We start from the raw sequence: 20339 nt of genomic DNA on the forward strand, positions 1-20339 counted from the left end.
TATGTTCATAATAATACATTATTATTATTATTATTATTATATTATTATTAGTGTTAAGTCTCCACTGTCTTTAAAACCTATTGATGCCTTTGTTTCTAAGTTTAATCGAGAGTCTTTGAATACACCACAGTTAAGCGCAATGAGACGCAAAAGTGAAACTTCTACAAAGCTTTCTCCTATACTGCCACAGATAGATTCATTATAGTCTTCTGTCACATCATACTTGTTCCAAAATGTTGGTGCTATGTGTGAATGCTTAAAGGTGAGCTTTGATGACGTTATTGACATTTGTATTGAGTAAAGCGTTTGATGTTAGTTTTCCACTATCCTGGTGGAACGAACCATTTTGCATTTTTGATAGGGAGTTAGTGTAGGTCGTTAGATATTCTTAATTTGGTTCAAGCAACTTTATTATTGAACCTCTACAGCTACACTACCGTTCAAAAGTTTGGGGTCACATTGAAATGTCCTTATTTTTGAAGGAAATGCACTGTACTTTTCAATGAAGATAACTTTAAACTAGTCTTAACTTTAAAGAAATACAATCTATACATTGCTAATGTGGTAAATGACTATTCTAGCTGCAAATGTCTGGTTTTTGGTGCAATATCTACATAGGTGTATAGAGGCCCATTTCCAGCAACTATCACTCCAGTGTTCTAATGGTACAATGTGTTTGCTCATTGGCTCAGAAGGCTAATTGATGATTAGAAAACCCTTGTGCAATCATGTTCACACATCTGAAAACAGTTTAGCTCGTTACAGAAGATACAAAACTGACCTTCCTTTGAGCAGATTGAGTTTCTGGAGCATCACATTTGTGGGGTCAATTAAACGCTCTAAATGGCCAGAAAAAGAGAACTTTCATCTGAAACTCGACAGTCTATTCTTGTTCTTAGAAATGAAGGCTATTCCACAAAATTGTTTGGGTGACCCCAAGCTTTTGAACGGTAGTGTATATTTATTTTATATAAACATTTATGATGTTTATTATAACTTACCTATTTAAATTAAGTGAAAAAAATCTTCTAACTTTACAAATACAAAAGCCCATGGTCTGTCCAGTGATTGGGTCCCCGGTACAACATCTTCTTTTTCAAAAGAAATACATCTATCCGTCCATCCATTTTTTACCGCTTGTCCCATTCGGGGTCGCGTGGGGTATTGGAGCCTATCTCAGCTATAGTTGATCAAAAACAAATGTCCACTGTAAAGGACTCTGGCTCCTTGGAAGATATGGTAAATGGTAAATGGGTTATACTTGTATAGCGCTTTTCTGCCTTCAAGGTACTCAAAGCGCTTTGACTTTATTTCCACATTCACCCATTCACACACACATTCACACACTGATGGCGGGAGCTGCCATGCAAGGTTAACCACGACCCATCAGGAGCAAGGGTGAAGTGACATGACGAGGTCGGTAGAAGGTGGGGATCGAACCAGGAACCCTCAGGTTGCTGGCACGGCAACTCTCCCAACAGCGCCACGCCGTCCGCAGATGTAATGACGCTGGACGGTAACTGGAACATGCTAATACGCTTGCAGTGATATGCGCTAAATCTGTTAAACTTGGAATAGATAAATCAAATTATCATTACATTTTAAACGAACTATGCAAAAACGAAAAATGCCATCCCATCATTAATAATAGATAGTATGTGTTCCAGCTGAAATTATGTATTTTGTCCTAAATAGGGGGGGAAAAAAAGGATTCCAAATGAGGCTTTGGATTTATGCAGCGTTTTTGTGTTTATTTGTGTTGCATCCTCGCCTGATACAACAATAATGACCCTCCCCCTTGGGAATATGGCCATTTGAACAATGGGATGATAATTGTCTCTTCAGTTTTCAACCAAAATATGGAAACAGGAGAGAGGAGAATGTTTTATACAGTTAGTTTTACAGCACATTACAGTAAGTACAAAGTGGGTAGTTATATGCAGAAGTATGTAGTCTGTTACTGTATGCTGATATATTATTTATCAGCAAGTTGCTATCCTTTCTACAGTCGGCAAGGAACTATGGCAAAACTCTACATACGACATGTATACAAACAGAATTCAGATTAAACATTCCAAAAATTGTTCCTTTTTGGATGATGTCTCTAGTTCATTCAGCATTGCCGTAAAATATCTACAGATCAGATCATTTTCAACTAGAGTCAATGTAGAACGACCGTATCCATCCATCCATTTTCTCTTAACATGTTATTCAGATTTGTCGCTATTTTATTAGCTTTTCTGCTAGAGTGTCTTTTGCATTCTCCTACGTCTCGCTCTATGTCTAATAAGAGGTGTGTTTTTCTCTTTGTAAGTTGGGATTCTTTTGGTGATTATGTTCTTAAATTGCTGTCATCTTTGTTAAAATAAGCATATTCTTATTTGTTTTTTTATACACAAAATAGTCCTTTACTGTCATCCAATGTATTCGATATGAAAGAGTGGTGAAATGTGCAGTTTATAATTGAAAGTGCATCTTTTTATACTTGTTAGAATATACACTACCGTTCAAAAGTTTGGGGTCACCCAAACAATTTTGTGGAATAGCCTTCATTTCTAAGAACAAGAATAGACTGTCGAGTTTCAGATGAAAGTTCTCTTTTTCTGGCCATTTAGAGCGTTTAATTGACCCCACAAATGTGATGCTCCAGAAACTCAATCTGCTCAAAGGAAGGTCAGTTTTGTAGCTTCAGTAACGAGCTAAACTGTTTTCAGATGTGTGAACATGATTGCACAAGGCTTTTCTAATCATCAATTAGCCTTCTGAGCCAATGAGCAAACACATTGTACCATTAGAACACTGGAGTGATAGTTTCTGGAAATGGGCCTCTATACACCTATGTAGATATTGCACCAAAAACCAGACATTTGCAGCTAGAATAGTCATTTACCACATTAGCAATGTATAGGGTGTATTTCTTTAAAGTTAAGACTAGTTTAAAGTTATCTTCATTGAAAAGTACAGGGCTTTTCCTTCAAAAATAAGGACATTTCAATGTGATCCCAAACTTTTGAACGGTAGTGTAAAATACAGAAAAAATTAATACATACACTGGGGCTGTGACTCTTTGGGCACCCTACGATTCGATTATTAAGGGTAACAATTTGATTCAAAATCTACAGTATACTTTTTTAATTACATTGGGTGCCAGTTCTATGATTAACTACATTCCTCCATGTAATGGGTAGTAACAACTCTGATAAGTTTCTATATTACTTAAAAGAAAACTGGTTTTGTTTAATACGATGTTTATCCAAACATTTAATAAAGTCAAATACAGATAAGGCAACAAGATAAGTATCCCACACAGTAGTAAATCTGTACAGCGGATAAGGCATTTACATCAACAATATGATTTCCCTGAGTGTCTGGACGGGACAGATAAAAAAAAGTATTTTTTTTTTTTTTTTTAATCGAATAAAAGTCATGACAAGTAAGAATTGTGATTCATTCGAAAATCTATTTTTTACACCCATAACATACACGCACACACACACTCTTGTCGAGTTTTGGTGTAAGTCGGAAGCCTGCTCAGTGGCCTTGTGGTTAGAATCTCCGCCTTGAGATCGGTAGGTCGTGAGTTCAAACCCCGGCCGAGTCATACCAAAGACTATAAGAATGGGACCCATTAACTCCCTGCTTGGCCAAAATGATTCCCGAGCGCGGCCACCGCTGCTGCTCCCTGCTCCCCTCACCTCCAAGGGGGTGGAACAAGGGGATGGGTCAAATGCAGAGGCTAATTTCACCACTCTTAGTGTGTGTGTGACTATCAGTGGTACTTTAACTTTAACTTTATACCTAAATTAACACCAAACTCATTGCACACAGAACACATGCAGGACATACACAATTTGGATTTCAGGGAAATATTGGACACCAATAAGTCTGACAACATTAGGAAATATATCAGATAAAAAAAATATTTTAAAAATGCTCCATTGAGGTAAGGATTACCCAAACTATGCTGTAGGTGGGTTAGGGTGAGCAAATCTACCTGTGCTCTGCTGTAAACGTCCCCTGAGCTTACCGTAGACAAACATGGTTTCGTTCTTGTAGAGCTTATTCACTATCTCAGAAGAAGGCGGTGTGTATGCTAAATGCAAGCTGGGGAAAATAAACCCATTGCGCTTTAACACATTAAACCTGATCAGGCACCTGAAAAGCCAGTTTCACTACGGCGGTGTTTTGAAAGTGTCTGCTTAAGAAGCTGCCCCATAGCCAGGTGCAAAGAAAGGCTGCAGTTAAACTACAGTAAAAATATTAGATGGTTAACCGTATTGGTCTTGAAAGCATGTATCGGTATCAGACAAAAGATTAAATGCAAAAAAAAACAAACAACATACTTCTATCTCTGTGGTTGGCTTGCAGATTGGATGGGGTGTTGCCTGGGAAGGAGATCCAGCCTTACTGGGATCAATATTGAGACCACTATTCTTCTTAGTTTTCGCTGTTTATTTCTTAAAAGCAGACATTTTCACTTGGTCAAGGATGTTTTTTCCATGCAGCCAGTGTTGCTCGGTGTTTCCATACTTTTTTGCCTGATTTCACTTGACTTTTCAATTAAATGTTATTTTTCTTTAAAACATTGCCATCAGAAGACTATGACTCATGTTTTAGAGAAATAATGAAGTTAAAAAAAAAAGAAAAATAAGAGAAAAACTGCTTCCTCTGTGTAGTTCTACGTAATCTTCCGCTTTTTCTTTTTGTATAATATTAATAATTTGTGGGAGTGCGTCGTAACCACCAAATGTCGTTGAAAGGAACGTCATAACACAAAGACCCTCTGTAAAAAAAACCATTATTTTTTGGTGTCAATTCAAACATTGAATGTCGTTTTGTTTTACCCCAGAGTCCACAAACAACATTCAACAAAGACAACTCAGCAACTTGATTACATATATTTTTGTTGGGCTCAGTCCTTCAATGAAAAAAATCAATATTTTCAAATACATTTCAAATTTTTACTTAAAAAAAAAAAAAAAGAAAGAAAGATATTTGCCAGTCCAATTGTAAAATCTATGACCGGTTTAAGGGACAATCCTGCAACAGATGGCCGGGTAGTGAGAATGTGTGTTTGTCTTGGTGGTGTGCCTACCTGTCTCCAGACACAACTCTTCTCCGGCCCCTTTGATCGGAACACCAAAACTACCCTGCTCTCCCAAAGTGAGACAGGCAGCTCTGTGATCCTCTAAACAACCTGTGTTTGTGTGTGCGTGCATTAGTACACACACACACGCGCGCACACAACACACACACACAAGTGCTGCTCCTCCACAAGCCTTTCTAATGCTTAAATAAAGACTCCGTTTTGCACCAGAGACATCACCCCAGTCTGTGTCTTTTGGGAGATGAGTTTCTATTGAGCTTTCTCTGTTCTGCAGGCCCGATAGAAGCAGCGCCGCAGTTCAGACACCAGCTCAGCAATTCATATAGACAGAGCTGAAGATGAGCCATAAATCATAGAACAAAGTCAACCCCCACCTTCCCTTTTCCCTCATTTTCTTCTATCTGAGTGGTGTGCTTCACTTGTGACCTTACTTTTCTTTCTCCTGCATGTTTGTGTTTTTTTTTTTTTTTTTTGCAGCACTCCTACTTCATCGCCCCGGATATCAATGGACTGCCAACTATCCCAGAGAGTGTAAGTATTTGTGGAAAACCAGACCTAGAGAAATAAAGTGATGCTTCTACTCTGGAAACATCTCTGCCTCTAATCGTATTTAACCAGATACACTTGTCATCCTTTGAAATTATTGCATCATGCTCTTGTTTCAGTTTTGTCTCCCGGTGCTGATGCATTTTCATGTGCAAGTTCAGTGACTTGCACGGGTATTAGACACTACAGATTTAACACGCCTTTTTCTTTGTCGATGTTTATTTGTAAACTAGGGTTCAAGTCAGTCCTCTGCTTACATATGTTTGATTATGTATTTTGTACTCTTTAACTTTTACAATTACATAGTAGACGTAGGGTTGTAGCCCAGGTACAGTACGTCTGCACAGCATACGCACTGACACTGTCTGAAGTCTTGACATTTTTTTCTGGTGTACAAGGACAGTTTGTTATGTACTTCACCTGCATATATCCCTCCCTTTCTGCCTATTTCCAGAGAAACCTGACAGAATACTTTGTGGCTGTGGATGTCAACAACATGCTCCAGCTCTATGCCAGTATGCTGCACGAGCGGCGTGTCATCATTACCTCAAGCAAGCTGAGCACTGTGAGTCCATTGTCTGGTATCAGCCAAACAAAAATGTAGCTTTTAAAGGCATTGTGCTGCATTGTGTCTATTACTTTTTGTTACAGTTATTACAATACTGAATGTCTTGTTTTTAAAAAAAAAAATCAATTACACTTAATAAGGAGTGTAGTAACCTCACAGCAAGTCCCGGTTGGGGTGCAAGTTAGAATATTGCTTGCATGGCGTCTCTCTGGGTAATCTAGTTTCCTCCTACACTGTTCTAAAAGCACTGAAATGAACTGTAGGTGTTAATTAGAGCTGTCTTCAAATAGTCAAAGATTCAAAGCTTCTCATATTAAACCTCCCTAACCCCTCCGTGGGAGGAAGGTGAGTTAAAGGGGACCTACAATGCAAAACCAAATGTTCTTACCTATTGCTACCTGTTTTTGTGTATTTGGAATCTGCATAAGTTGTGAAAATTGGAAATCAAACCATAGAGGCATGGCGAAAATATTTATAAAACAGTCTTGCCTTCCTTCGTACTTCCTCCAAAGAATTTACTCCATTAGTGACGTTTTTCCTAAGTTGGATGTCAGTGGACATCACCATATATTGTTCAAATGTACCCAAAGTGCTTTGCGCGGGTCCGCCATTCTAGTCCACGCTGTAGTGAATAAGCTCCTTTTTTTGCTATCCTCTTGTTGTGGGGCAGACCAGCTCGTACATGTAATGCAAGGTAAGGCAAGGCAAGTCAATTTATACATCACAATTCATACACACAGCAATTCAAAGTGCTTAACAGAAAAATACAAATAATCATAATTCAAATTAAAGTCATAAAGCAATCATAAAAAAAAGGTCAAAAAAAAAAAATCAAAGAGTGTCGATAAAAAAACATTCAGTGTCATATGCAGAACTGTTGTCAGCATGGATTTGAACATTGCCAAAGTTGAGGCCTGTCTCAGATCTTCTGGAAGACGATTCCAGATTTTAGGAGCATACAACTATTACCCAGCCTCACCATGTTTTGTTCTGACTCTGGGCACTGTCAGGGGACTAATCCCTGGGGTTCTCCGAGACCGAGAAGGTTCATATGGTTCTAACATGTCAGATATGTACTTTGGCACAAGGCCATGACACAGAGCTGTTTTAAAGTATATTCTCTGAGCAACAGGAAGGCAGTACAGTGACCTAAGCACTGGATTAATATGGTCATATTTCCTGGTTCTAGTCAAGACTTGAGCAGCAGCATACTGGATGTACTGCATCTACTTTACAGCTCGTGTAGAGAGTCCAGTGAGAAGGCCATTACAGTGGTCTAACCTGCTGGAGACAAAGGCATGGATTAGTCTTTCTAATTCTGCTTTGGGCACTATTCCTCTGTTTTCAGGTGGTAAAAAGCTGTTGATGTTCAAGTCTGAGTCCATTACTCCCTCTAGATTACTCAGTTTCAGGAAGAGGGTCTGGAAGTGACTAACAATATTTTCTCTGTAATTTCAGTTTGTCTGAGTTTAGATAAAGACAATTTTTTGGCATCCACACACTGATATGTTTGATGTAGCGACAAAGTAAATCAACAGGCCGAGCTTCACTTGCCGTCAGTGACACGTAGCTCTGAGTGTTGTCTGCATAGTTGTGGTTGGACACATTGAAGCTGCGTATTAGCTGGCCTAGTGGCAGCATGTACAAGTTGAACAATAGAGGTTCCAGAATCGAGCACTGACGTACCCCACAGGTCATAACCATTTGGTCAGAAACACAGTTACTAATTTCAACAAAGTATGTCCTGTGATCGAGATAGGACTTGAACCAGTTGAGAGCAGAACCAGCTATTCCCACCCAGTTTTCTAACCTCTGTAATAAGATAGTATGGTCAACAATGTCATGCACATGCATCCTTCACTGTTGCCATTTCTAATACGAATTAGCGTATAGTTTGAACGTATATCTGTCAGTAGACTAGGGTCGTATGGTATACCAGTACTAATAAATTAAAAACGGTACTATATTGCCTCTGAAAAATACCGGTTCCTTTTTTAAAAATTTTTTACATTCATTACGGCACACCGTCGTATCGTCGGGACATTGTTGATTTTACGAGCAGAGGAGCATGTTCAGCAACGCAGACGCACAGAGTACTTAAAGCAGACACGATGTGTAGAAAGAAGATGGAGAATGAACACATTTTGGTTTAAAACTAACAATAAAGGTGAAGCTATAGCACTGAAACGCCGCTCTATAAGAGGTGCTTTAAAACATGGCTAGCTAGCTGCTAATGTCCATCCGCAGTTGACAGTATTTTAGCTACTTCCAAATCACTAAACCTCGCCTCCATGGCGACAAATAAACAATGTTTCTTACAAGTACTCTCCCTGCAGGACGAGGAATAGCTAAACATGCTTCAGTACACACCGTAAGAGGATAAAAATAACTCACCGCTAACAACAAGCTGGTGCTCCTCAATGTAAACAAATGGCATGGGTGGATCTACACCTGACATTCACTGTAATGAATGATAGCAAGTACTAGAGCATATATAGTCGATACTACAATGATTACATCTGTATTTTTTATTGTCACAAATTATTACTTCCTTTTTTTTTAATTTATATTATGTTTATAAACTCAGGAAATACGTTCTTCGAAATGAGGACTTTAAATATGACCAATGTATAACCCTGTAACTACTTGGTATCGGACCGATACCTAAATTTGTGGTATCATCCAAAGCTAATGTAAAGAAGAATAAGTGTTTATTACATTTTAACAAAAGTGTAGATGGAACATGTTAAATGACCAGATATTAACAGTAAATTAACAAGTAGATTAGTATTTGATTTTTTATCACTTGTCCCTCATAATTTTGACAAAGTAGTAGAATGAGTAATGACACAATATGTTACTGCATACGCCAGCAGCCAAATTAGGAGCCTTTTTTTGCTTACTTACCACTGAAAGACAAGTTGTGTAGTATGTTCACTATTTTATTTAAGACCAAAATTGTTCTTTAATTGCAATAAGAAATGTCTGTTTAATGTACCGTAAGATTTTTTGTTAAAATAAATCCAATAATGCCATTTTTTGTTGTCCGCTTAATTTAGAAACGTATTGAAAAGTATCGAAATACATTTTTGTACCGGTACCAAAATATTGGTATCGGGACAACCCTACGGTAGACTCACTATGGAAGTGCTAAAAACTAAAACATGAATGATGGGGAGAAGATGCTTTCGAAGGGGAGACATGTAAATAAGAGCGCCCACAAAACGGTGCATCCTATAAGAGACACTCAAAAATAAGTTTTAAAACGGTCTGTAAAACATAATCTATGCAAAATTTTGACCAAAGAACCACCATTACATGTTATGTTGACCACAAGGAAGTGTTTAAATGTAGATAAAAAAACTATATTACACCATTAAGTATCTGCTGAGGCCCCCTGCGCACAGCAAGTTTGTTGGAAGGATAGATCAATTGCGTTCATCATGCCGTTAAATATTAGTGGTCACAAATGAGTGATCGCTGCTTCTGGTTGCTGCTTCCTGGTGTGACGTCACATCTTCAAAAACAGCTGGCTTGTTTTGGTCTCCCACATCTCTTATTATATGAAATATATTTGAGAATTACAAGAATATTTTTCTAATAGTGTTGGAAGCATGCTTCCGATATGGGCGACGGGATGGACACGAATCTCGCCGTGCCGTCATGCGCCTCCTTCTGACCAAATCCTGCTGTTGGCAGGGTTGGAACTGGACACGGCGCGGGCCGGAACGCGCTGCCTAGCCCTAGAGGTGTAGTGTTCCTTTTGCGAAGGTAATGATCCTTCCGCTGGTTGACTTACGGAAACTTTGTTACGACTTTTACTTCCTCTATTTTGTCAAGTTTAATGCTGTGCCAGAGCGAGAACCCCACAAACTGTAGTTTAGCCTTTTTTTTTTTAGGTCAAAAAAGTGTTTTGTTTTGTTCAGTTTAATGGAAGACTGTATTCATTTGTGAATATCCACGTATATTAGTGCAAGAGCACATCCATGTGACTTATCTGTTTATTTCTCTTAAAAAACACCATCGATTTGACTGATCGTTGATTATGGAAACATTTTACAAATCAGATTGGCCCTTCGATTAGGTGGCGACTTGTCCAGGGTGTACCCCACCTTCTGCCCAAATGCAGCTGAGATAGGCTCCAGCACCCCCCGCGACCCCCAGACGGACAAGCGGTAGAAAATGCATGGATGGATGGAGATTTGACTATGAAAATCCTCGAAGACAGCCCGAGTATAAATGTGAGTGTATGCCTTATTTGTCAGTAGGGATGTCCAATAATGGCTTTTTGTTGATATCCGATATTCCGATATTGTCCAACTCTTTAATTACCGATACCGATATCAACCGATACCGATATATAAGTCGTGGAATAAACACATTATCATGCCTAATTTGGACAAGCAGGTATGGTGAAGATAAGGTCCTTTTTAAAAAAATTAATACAATAAAATAAGATGAATAAATTAAAAACATTTTCTTGAATAAAAAAGAAAGTAAAACAATATAAAAACAGTTACATAGAAACTAGTAATTAATGAAAATTAGTAAAATTAACTGTTAAAAGTTTAGTACTATTAGTGGACCAGCAGCACGCACAATCATGTGTGCTTACGGACTGTATCCCTTGCAGACTGTATTGATAAAAATTTATATATAATGTAGGAACCAGAATATTAATAACAGAAAGAAACAACCCTTTTGTGTGAAAGGGAGGGAGGTTTTTTGGGTTGGTGCACTAATTGTAAGTGTATCTTTTGTTTTTATGTTGATTTAATAAAAAAACAAAAAACAAAACCTGATACCGATAATAAAAAAAACGATACAGATAATTTCCGATATTACATTTTAAAGCATTTATCGGCCGATAATATCGGCAGGCCGATATTATCGGACATCTCTATTTGTCAGTCCTGTGATTGACTGGTGATCAGTCCAGGGTGTAGCCTATCTCTCAGCTGGGATAGGCTTCAGTTTCCCTGAACATGATAAGGACTGTAGAATTGGGATACAGTATGTACACATGAATGGATGGATGGAGCATCTCCAAGGAGTGCTATGTAACATTCATTCCCATGTTCAGCAGTGGATTTGGCAAGCAGCCCTAGTGTCAGCATTTTTGGTTTCTGTTCCAAGGTCAAATCCAGATTCAGCTACTATTCTACTACTAAAAATACCGCAACATGTAACTGGAGAGACCCAAGTGTAATTCTCTTCACTACCATAGAGATATATGAAGGGGGAATGAGTAAGCAAACCCTCCTCACCTTTATTCATGGCTGAACAATAAAAGCAATAAAAAAGCAAGTCAGCAGGTCTACATCCTGTGGACCGTTTGCATTCAATGGGTCTACCAATCTATTATGTAGCCTTTTTTTAGCGTTGTGGATCACTGTATTGCTGGATGGTGATCGGTGATGAGGAAAAGACATATGAATTAGTGCCCAAGACAGCATGTGTAACATTTTAAATCAAATTTGCTTGGGGCATTGCACATTATTCGGTCCATTTTCAGAAACACATGATGAAAATCGCAACCTTGGAGATCATCACAGGCGATGGCCATGGCTAAAGGGTTATAGAGCTGGATTGGCAGCCGAGAAGGGAGCAGAACCTTGATTTAGGAACTTAATTGGTTCTTGAAAGGGGTTGGTAAATAGAAACGTTTGTATATTGAAGCAATTTTTTTCACAAGAAACAATATAAACATAAATAATGTATTCTAGCCTGGACGAAAGTCCATATTTTAGTAAAAGTTTGTGCACTTTGAACACACTATAAATCGCTATACAGTCCAGTATATCAAACAAACACAACAAGAGGGTGATGGATTAACTTTCTATTTTATAACAAAGTCAAAACAACAGCTAACTGCATTATTCTCATTACAGTATATGCAGCTGCCCTGCTTACACACACACACACACACACACACACACACACACACACACACACACACACACACACACACACACACACACACACACACACACACACACACACACACACACACACACACACACACACACACACACACACACTGCCACTAGCACTGTGGTGCGCAGTTTAAAATGACAAAACACCTTAACTTGAATGATTATGAATACAACATAATGGTTAATGTGAGTGTGAAGGTTGGCCCTGCGATGAGGTGGCGACTTGTCCGGGGTGTACCCCGCCTTCCGCCCTAATGCAGCTGAAATAGGCTCCAGCACCCTCGCGACCATGAAAGGGACAAGCGGTAGAAAATGGATAGATGGGTTACTCTTTTTGCGTTCAGCTGTGTATACTTCCCGAATGTTTCAAACCACACATTGCTTGTCCGTTTCTTATTATGGACTTCTATTGAGCTGGTAAAACTAGAAAAAAAGGCTAAAACAACATGTTAAAAGCACACAAAGTTGCACAGCAGCTAACGACAGCACTGGTCTGCTGACTGAATGAGCGCGGTGATCGAACTGCCCGCCCTCAGTGGCTGTGTTGCAGGGCACAAAATGGCTGCGCTGCAAGCACACAATGGGTGGCAGAAGTGTTGGTAAATTCAGATAAGGTTAATACAAGATTAAGGTTAATACCCATACGGTGCTTTTACTCCAGAGACAATAATTTTCTGCACATTCATGTTATCATGTTATCTGTGTGCGATGTGTTAAACATGTATATTCTGTAACACCTTTTCTGAATAACAATCTAGACAACAGAAACACATGCACACTGACACCTGATTCTGTGTGCCAGTCTGTGGATCGCATCACCAAGCCAAATGACTCAAATACAAAAAAAAATCTTTATTAATGTTGCAAATTTATTTTAGTAAAACATTTCCTAAATAAAAAGTTAAGTTAAAGTTAAAGTACCAATGATTGTCACACACACACTAGGTGTGCTGAAATGTGTCCTCTGCACTTGACCCATCCCCTTGTTCATTCCCCCCGGGAGGTGAGGGGAGCAGTGAGCAGCAGCAGTGGCCGTGCCCGGGAATCATTTTTTCTGATTTAACCCCCATTCCAACCCTTGATGCTGAGTGCCAAGCAGGGAGGTAAGGGGTCCCATTTTTATAGTCTTTGGTATGACTCGGCCGGGGTTTGAACTCACAACCTACCGATCTCAGGGCGGACACTCTAACCACTAGGCCACTGAGTAGAACTAACAATATTTAAAAAAATGCCAGCAAACAAAACACATTAATATAATTCATTTTAATCAGCCCCATAAGTCATCCAGCTGCTATAAAATTATAAAAGGAAATTGCTAAATAGGCAATGTGTCTAATATTTATTTTTATTTCCGTCAGTCAAAAACGTTGACACACACGCAAGACGATTGATTCTTGTCTATCCATGGTCTGTCTGTGTAGCGCGAGCACTGATCCTGCAGCCGTGTGGTACTGTCAGGGTGCGCGTCCTTCAGACATGTGCTAAAAACAAAGCAAAATAGTGCTCGCAAAACGGCGGTGAGTGTTGATAAATCACATTGCGCGTGCTAAATAATTATATTTGTATCTTCTCCTCCCAGGATTGGGGGCTTTTTGATGATTAGCATATATTTTGCATAGAGATGTCCGATAATATCGGCCGATAAATTCTTTAAAATGTAATATCGGAAATTATCGGTATCGGTTTGAACCTCACGATTTTTCCGGGAGACTCCCCAATTTCAGTGCCCCTCCCGAAAATCTCACGGGGCAACCATTCTCCCGATTTCAACCCGGACAACATTATTGGGGGCGTGCCTTAAAGGCACTGCCTTTAGCGACCTCTACAACCTGTCGTCACGTCCGCTTTTCCTCCATACACATAATATATGCGGCTTTTACACACACACAAGAGAATGCAAAGCATACTTGATCAACCCGCCATACAGGTCACACTGAGGGTTGACGTATAAACAACTTTAACACTGTTACAAATATGCGCCATACTGTGAACCCACACCAAACAAGAATGACAAACACATTTCGGGAGAACATCCGCACCGTAACACAACATAAACACAACAGAACAAATACCCAGAACCCCTTGCAGCACTAACTCTTCTGGGACGCTACAATATACACCCCCCGCTACCACCAAACCCCGCCCCCCCATCTCCCGAATTCGGAGGTCTCAAGGTTGGCAAGTATGCTCTAGTATACTCTGGACTGAAGCTGTGTGCCTTCATTGTTTTTGTAGCTGTTGTTTTGAGGCATGTTTAAAAAAAATAAAAAATAATGCACTTTGTGAAAGTCAAAGTATAGTATTTTCCATAGTTGTAGTGGGTATCAGGATTATCTCAGGGAGAGCATGTCCCAAATTCCAAGCTGCTGTTTTGAGGCATGTTAAAAAAAATAATGCACTTTGTGACTTCAATAATAAATATGGCAGTGCCATGTTGGCACTTTTTTCCATCACTGGAGTTGAAGTTGTTCTCTTATTTTGGAAAACCTTGTTTTTGATTGATTGATTGAAACTTGTATTCGTAGATTGCACAGTAAGGTACATATTCCGTAAAATTGACCACTAAATGGTAACACCCGAATAAGTTTTTCAACGCGGGGTCCACGTTAATCAATTCATGGTAAAGTTACATTGTTTAATGCATCCAGCGGGGCATCACAACAAAATTAGGCATAATATTGTGTTAATTCCACAACTGTATATATCGGTATCGGTTGATATCGGAATCAGTAATTAAGAATTGGACAATATCGGATATCGGCAAAAAAGCCATTATCGGACATCTCTAATTTTGCATATTAATTAAGACAAAGATGCAAAACGGACGGTACGCCATATTCTGCTCTAGGGATGTCCGATAATGGCTTTTTGCCGATATCCGATATTCCGATATTGTCCAACTCTTTAATTACCGATACCGATATCAACCGATACCGATATCAACGGATATATGCAGTCGTGGAATTAACACATTATTATGCCTAATTTGGACAACCAGGTATGGTGAAGATAAGGTACTTTTTTTAAAAAATTGTAAAATAAGATAAATAAATTAAAAACATTTTCTTGAATAAAAAAGAAAGTACAACAATATAAAAACAGTTACATAGAAACTAGTAATGAATGAAAATTAGTAAAATTAACTGTTAAAGGTTAGTACTATTAGTGGACCAGCAGCACGCACAATCATGTGTGCTTACGGACTGTATCCCTTGCAGACTGTATTGATATATATTGATATATAATGTAGGAACCAGAATATTAATAACAGAAAGAAACAACCCTTTTGTGTGAATGAATGTAAATGGGGGAGGGAGGTTTTTTGAGTTGGTGCACTAATTGTAAGTGTATCTTGTGTTTTTTATGTTGATTTAATAAAAAAAACAAAAAAAAACAAAACAAAACAAAAAAAACAAAAAAACGATACCGATAATAAAAAAAACGATACCGATAATTTCCGATATTACATTTTAACGCATATATCGGCCGATAATATCGGACATCTCTATTCTGCTCACTTAACAGATGCAATCAACTTTGCACATGTTTAGTAGATCGGCTTTGCATGTGCTATCAGGTTTGCACGTGTTTTAGCTTGAGTAAATCAGGCCCTTTGTGTTCACTACTATGATGAGATGACATATTATGTGTTTGTGTACAAGCATCATAATCCTACCAAGAAAGAATATTCACTAACTTACAGTCTCAAAAAGTTAGCTTCATATTGAATTCACATGTTAATTTAGCCGCAGCTTCGACATGATTGAATGTGAGGCTCTTCATCAATATTCCAGCAGGATATCAAACCCCTAAAAAGTAGGTTGAGACCATTTCTCTGACATGCAACGCTGCTTGGCGCACAGAGTTGAACGCTACCCTGCAGTCGAAGAGTCATACAAGCTGTGATAGTCACTCCAAAGCTGGATTATGTTTGACTGTCTTGTAACTCCAAAATATTATTGGACCACAAGCCTTAAATTATCCCTCATTGCATGTCTAAACTTAACTCACATAATTTAAAGCTACTTCTGTCTGTCTCTATGAGGGAGGAAATCCCTCTGAATCACAGCCTCCCCCCTGTCCTTCCTCTGTTCTTCATTCCACCCTCCGAGTCTTATCTGTATGTTTGCTGAGGCAGAGCCAAATGTTTATGACAGATGAGATGGGAGAGGGAAGTGATGTCATCCCAGTTCTATCTGTATCTCTAATACAGCAGATCCCGCCTGGGTATCAACACTGAACAGCCGGAGGGCCCCGCGCTGTTGATGGGTGCTTGAGTAGGAGCGGCACCCAAGGTCTCCCATAGGAGCCGTGGAGGCGAAGCAGTAAAAATTAGCCAGCCGTTATAGGCTTAAAACAGCAGCACCTGTCCTCACACCACGGTTACACAACGTAGATTGTTAGACTCAAGAGTGTTTTTTCTCTCTAGCAGGAAGAGGAGGTGACTGTGATTTAATTGTGAGTTACAGTTTTCTGCAGCCTTGAGACTGTTTATATTTTTCTTACAAATCCACGCCGGTAATATTTAAAGAGTTTATACATCAGACCTTCATTTCCCAACGCCTTTCATCTTCTGCAATCCTCCATTCACTCATCTGTCTATCCATCCGTCTTCCTCTGGGAGAAGTGTTTTGGTTTGGTAGCAGTATATGTCAGGCACCGCAGTACAAAGGTATTTTCACACCTCCACTGGGATTACTTGCAGGCCCTAGCATTATTGCTGCTCTTGTGATGTGTTATTTTTTGCCGTCGGGAAGATTGACCTCCGAGTTCAGGAGGAAAAACCTGCCACTATATGGCATACTTAACTGCAAAGAGCCTAGCTCATTATCCACTCCATTGTCTAGTGATCAAATACCTGAACGGGTGAAAAATATATAATTGATGTCAGTTTGTCATAATGTTTTGATAAAGTGACGGTTGGCAGTCACCGGATGGACAGATAATAATACTGCTGTAGTACTGCAGATAGAGAATGCATTGTTGTGTCAATGAGGAGAAGTTACTACAAAATATATATATTTTTCTCCTCATTATTTTTCCAGTTGTTGTTTTTTTTCTGCGCCAAATAGCAGCTGCGTTCATCATTATTTCGAAATCAATCAGAGAACAAACTGTGACATTTGTTTCTTTCTACTCAAAACACATTTGTGAAAAGTTTTGACTCTTTTTGCAGAAAGATGTCCAGCGCAGCAATTATCCCTGCCTTTGGCTCTAAGACAGTGTTTGTCAACCACAGGGACAGGGCCCATTATTGGGCCGCAAGCGCCTCCTAGAGGGCCACCAAAAAATATCTGTTTCTCGTGTGGTCGGTATGGGCTGCAGGGGTACTTAGGGATGATGTTTGATAAGAAATTATCGAGTTCCAGCCTATTACCGAATCCTCTTATCGAACCGATTCCTTATCGATTCTCTTATCGAGTCCAGATAGGTTGTTGTATATGGAAAAAAACACACAATATTTGGTTTAACAAAAGCTCACTTTTATTTTATAAGAAAAAAATAAAATCTAATAAATAAATAAATATTGACTGTTACCCCCCTAAAAAAATAAAATAAAAAAAATAAATATTGACTGTTGTTACCCAAAGTATATTTAGTGGGATTTTTCAGAAAAACAAATATATACAGTAACACAAAAACAACCTGTCTCTGTGATCACTATAGGTGTATAAATAAAAATATAGTGTTACATAAAATCAGTCCCTTGGGCACAAAACTGAAAATAATACAGCTCTCCAAAAAGTGCACTTCTGCTGCTATTTGACATAACTGTTTGTTATGATGCTTTGACATTTTTACACTTTATTTCTTTATTGAAAGAACATTCTATGAAGAAAAAAGTTGTTTGCAAATGTGGTTACAATGCTAAAAAATGAAAAGTCAAAGCTAAAAAAAGAAATACACTTTATTGAGTTAACATTATTTCTTTATAGGGGGAAAGATGTGATGTTATGAGCTAGGGAATATAACAACTACACTACCCAGCATGCAACGGGAGTGACGAGCATGCGCGGTAGCCCCGAAAAGTGTTGTTGCATGTCACCACCCGGCAGCTAAGAATGAGGTTATGAGCACGCTGTGAAAGTAAACGTCAAGAACTCAGCCAACACGCCTCGTCTGCATTATTTATAATTAGGCAGACAACACATATACAGTGTGATTTTGTTTTGTTTACTAGGAAAGAAAAACAAAAGTTAAAAAAGGGAGATATGTTGTATATATACGTATGTGCTGCGGTTGCTTTAAGAACGTTGCGACAGCTGCCGTAAAGGAGGTGTGTTGCTAGCCTGGTTGCTATGTTTCCGGTTGGTCGTAAAAGTGTTCGTCATGTGTTTGTACCCTGCTCAAATCTCTCAGTAAAGTTATTCATTGGATTATACCTTTTGTTTTGAACGTTATTACACCTTGGAGCGCTTTTTCCGGTCCATTGTTTTTCCTGCTTTCGCTATCTGCGCCTAATGACTGAGCTACGTGACGTCTTTTCTTGTGATGTCCCACGGGGCATTTCAGGTAACAGGGATTCGAATAAAGAACCAACTCTTTTTGTTTACTATAGTGGTCTCGATAACGGGTACAGGTTCTCAAAAAGGGATTCGAGTCCGAGGACTCGGTTCTTTTCTTATCGAACAACCGGGAAAATCGGTTTTGAGTATCATCCCTAGGGGTACTCGGTTTTAATACACTTTTCCACCACTTGTGGCAGTAATGGCAATATCAAACAAACAAACAAACAAAGTCTGGAACGAAAGTTAAAGAGAAGTTTCCAAAGCACAAAAAATATAACTGGAGTGGTGAAGCTGTATTTTCATTTGCTCTCTGATTTTATTGACAGTTTAGAAACATATTAATGAATAATTTAGGCTATTTTCAGCACAACATGATTGTTTGTACGGATCGTTGTGGTGCCATTCCCGGGCCGGACCGCCAGTTAAACAGTCCTGCTTTAGGAAGTTCAAATGTATACCGACTTGTCTCCCAGTTCCTGCCGCTGAAAAACATCGCCACAGCATGATGCTGCCTCCACCTTGCTTTATTGTAGGGACGGTATTGGCCTGGTGATGAGTGGTGGCGTGTTTCCTCCCAACATGATGCCTGGCATTGACGGCAAAGAGTTCAAGCTTTGTCTCATCAGACCAGAGAATCTTTCAGGTGCATGTTGGAAAACTTTCGTCTGGCCACTCTACCATACAGGCCTGATAGGTGGATTGCCGCAGAGAGATTCTGCTCTATCCACAAAAGAATGCTGTCTCTCTGACAGAATGACCATTGGGTTCTTGGTCCCCTCCCTGACTAGATAGACTAAGCCCCCGTTTACACTAAGCCGGATAAGATTATCCAGGGTAAATCACACCTAACCTTATCCGTGTCCACACACAACAATGCCACCGTTTAAGACTTCCGCCCCCCTCCGTCCGCCGGCGCAACGCGACCTAATACACATGTGCTCAAAATGCGCACATCATAGTCATCTCCAGTGTTGCTTTGTGTGCAAGTTCTTGAACTTAACTTCTCTGACCAATATCCAGTGTTGTGGTATTTCAATTAACTGGAATCCAGTGTGCTGTGGAGCCCTATTGTAGTGAATCACACCTGAGCCATCATAAATTAATCAAATCTTTATTAGACATGTAAACAATGTGATAAAGAACATTTTACATCAATCAAACTAGGGATCTAGATATCTGGTCAGAACACTCCTCACTCTTTTGCCTTCACCTTCATTGTCCATTCGTTTTTGGTGAGTTTGTTGAGATGGTGAGTTTGTTGAGTCCGCGACATACATGGCGCACAATAACTGATACAGTCTGCTTTGCCAGTCCAAAAGCATATGGCATTTTCCGTAGTTAGTCTTCCCTTGTTGGCCAGGTAATACAAAGCACACGCTACCTTTTTTATCACATCCACGGGAGCTCACATTCTCGTTGACTCTCCTTCGACAAATGGACAAAGTTTTTCGCTAAGTAAATTCACAGCTGAACTGGACATTGGAACGTCCTCTTGCCGTCTGAGAAGTGTTGTATCCGAAATAGCTGCAATCGCTTCCTCTTAAGATATTCATGTGTGATTTCCACAAGCGTCTGTACATGTAGAAGAAGGAGAAACACGGGCATGTCTGGATGACTTGCCTTCATATTTCCAGTGTTTACCTCCGAGTTACAAAACCACTTTATTATGAAGC

At 39.3% G+C, this 20339-nt stretch overlaps 1 protein-coding gene across 3 annotated transcripts in view; it reads left to right on the forward strand.

The window, feature by feature from the left end:
* Window positions 1-20339, forward strand: part of dennd1b (DENN/MADD domain containing 1B) — a 324363-nt gene that overhangs the window by 170047 nt on the left and 133977 nt on the right. For all 3 annotated transcript variants that reach the window (XM_062028406.1, XM_062028407.1, XM_062028409.1), the window contains 2 exons: window positions 5585-5638; window positions 6108-6218. In XM_062028406.1, coding sequence (XP_061884390.1) covers window positions 5585-5638; window positions 6108-6218 — 165 coding nt within the window. The remainder of the gene's footprint in view (window positions 1-5584; window positions 5639-6107; window positions 6219-20339) is intronic.

Source organism: Entelurus aequoreus, linkage group LG19, assembly GCF_033978785.1.
Source record: "Entelurus aequoreus isolate RoL-2023_Sb linkage group LG19, RoL_Eaeq_v1.1, whole genome shotgun sequence".
Classification (NCBI taxonomy): domain Eukaryota; kingdom Metazoa; phylum Chordata; class Actinopteri; order Syngnathiformes; family Syngnathidae; genus Entelurus; species Entelurus aequoreus.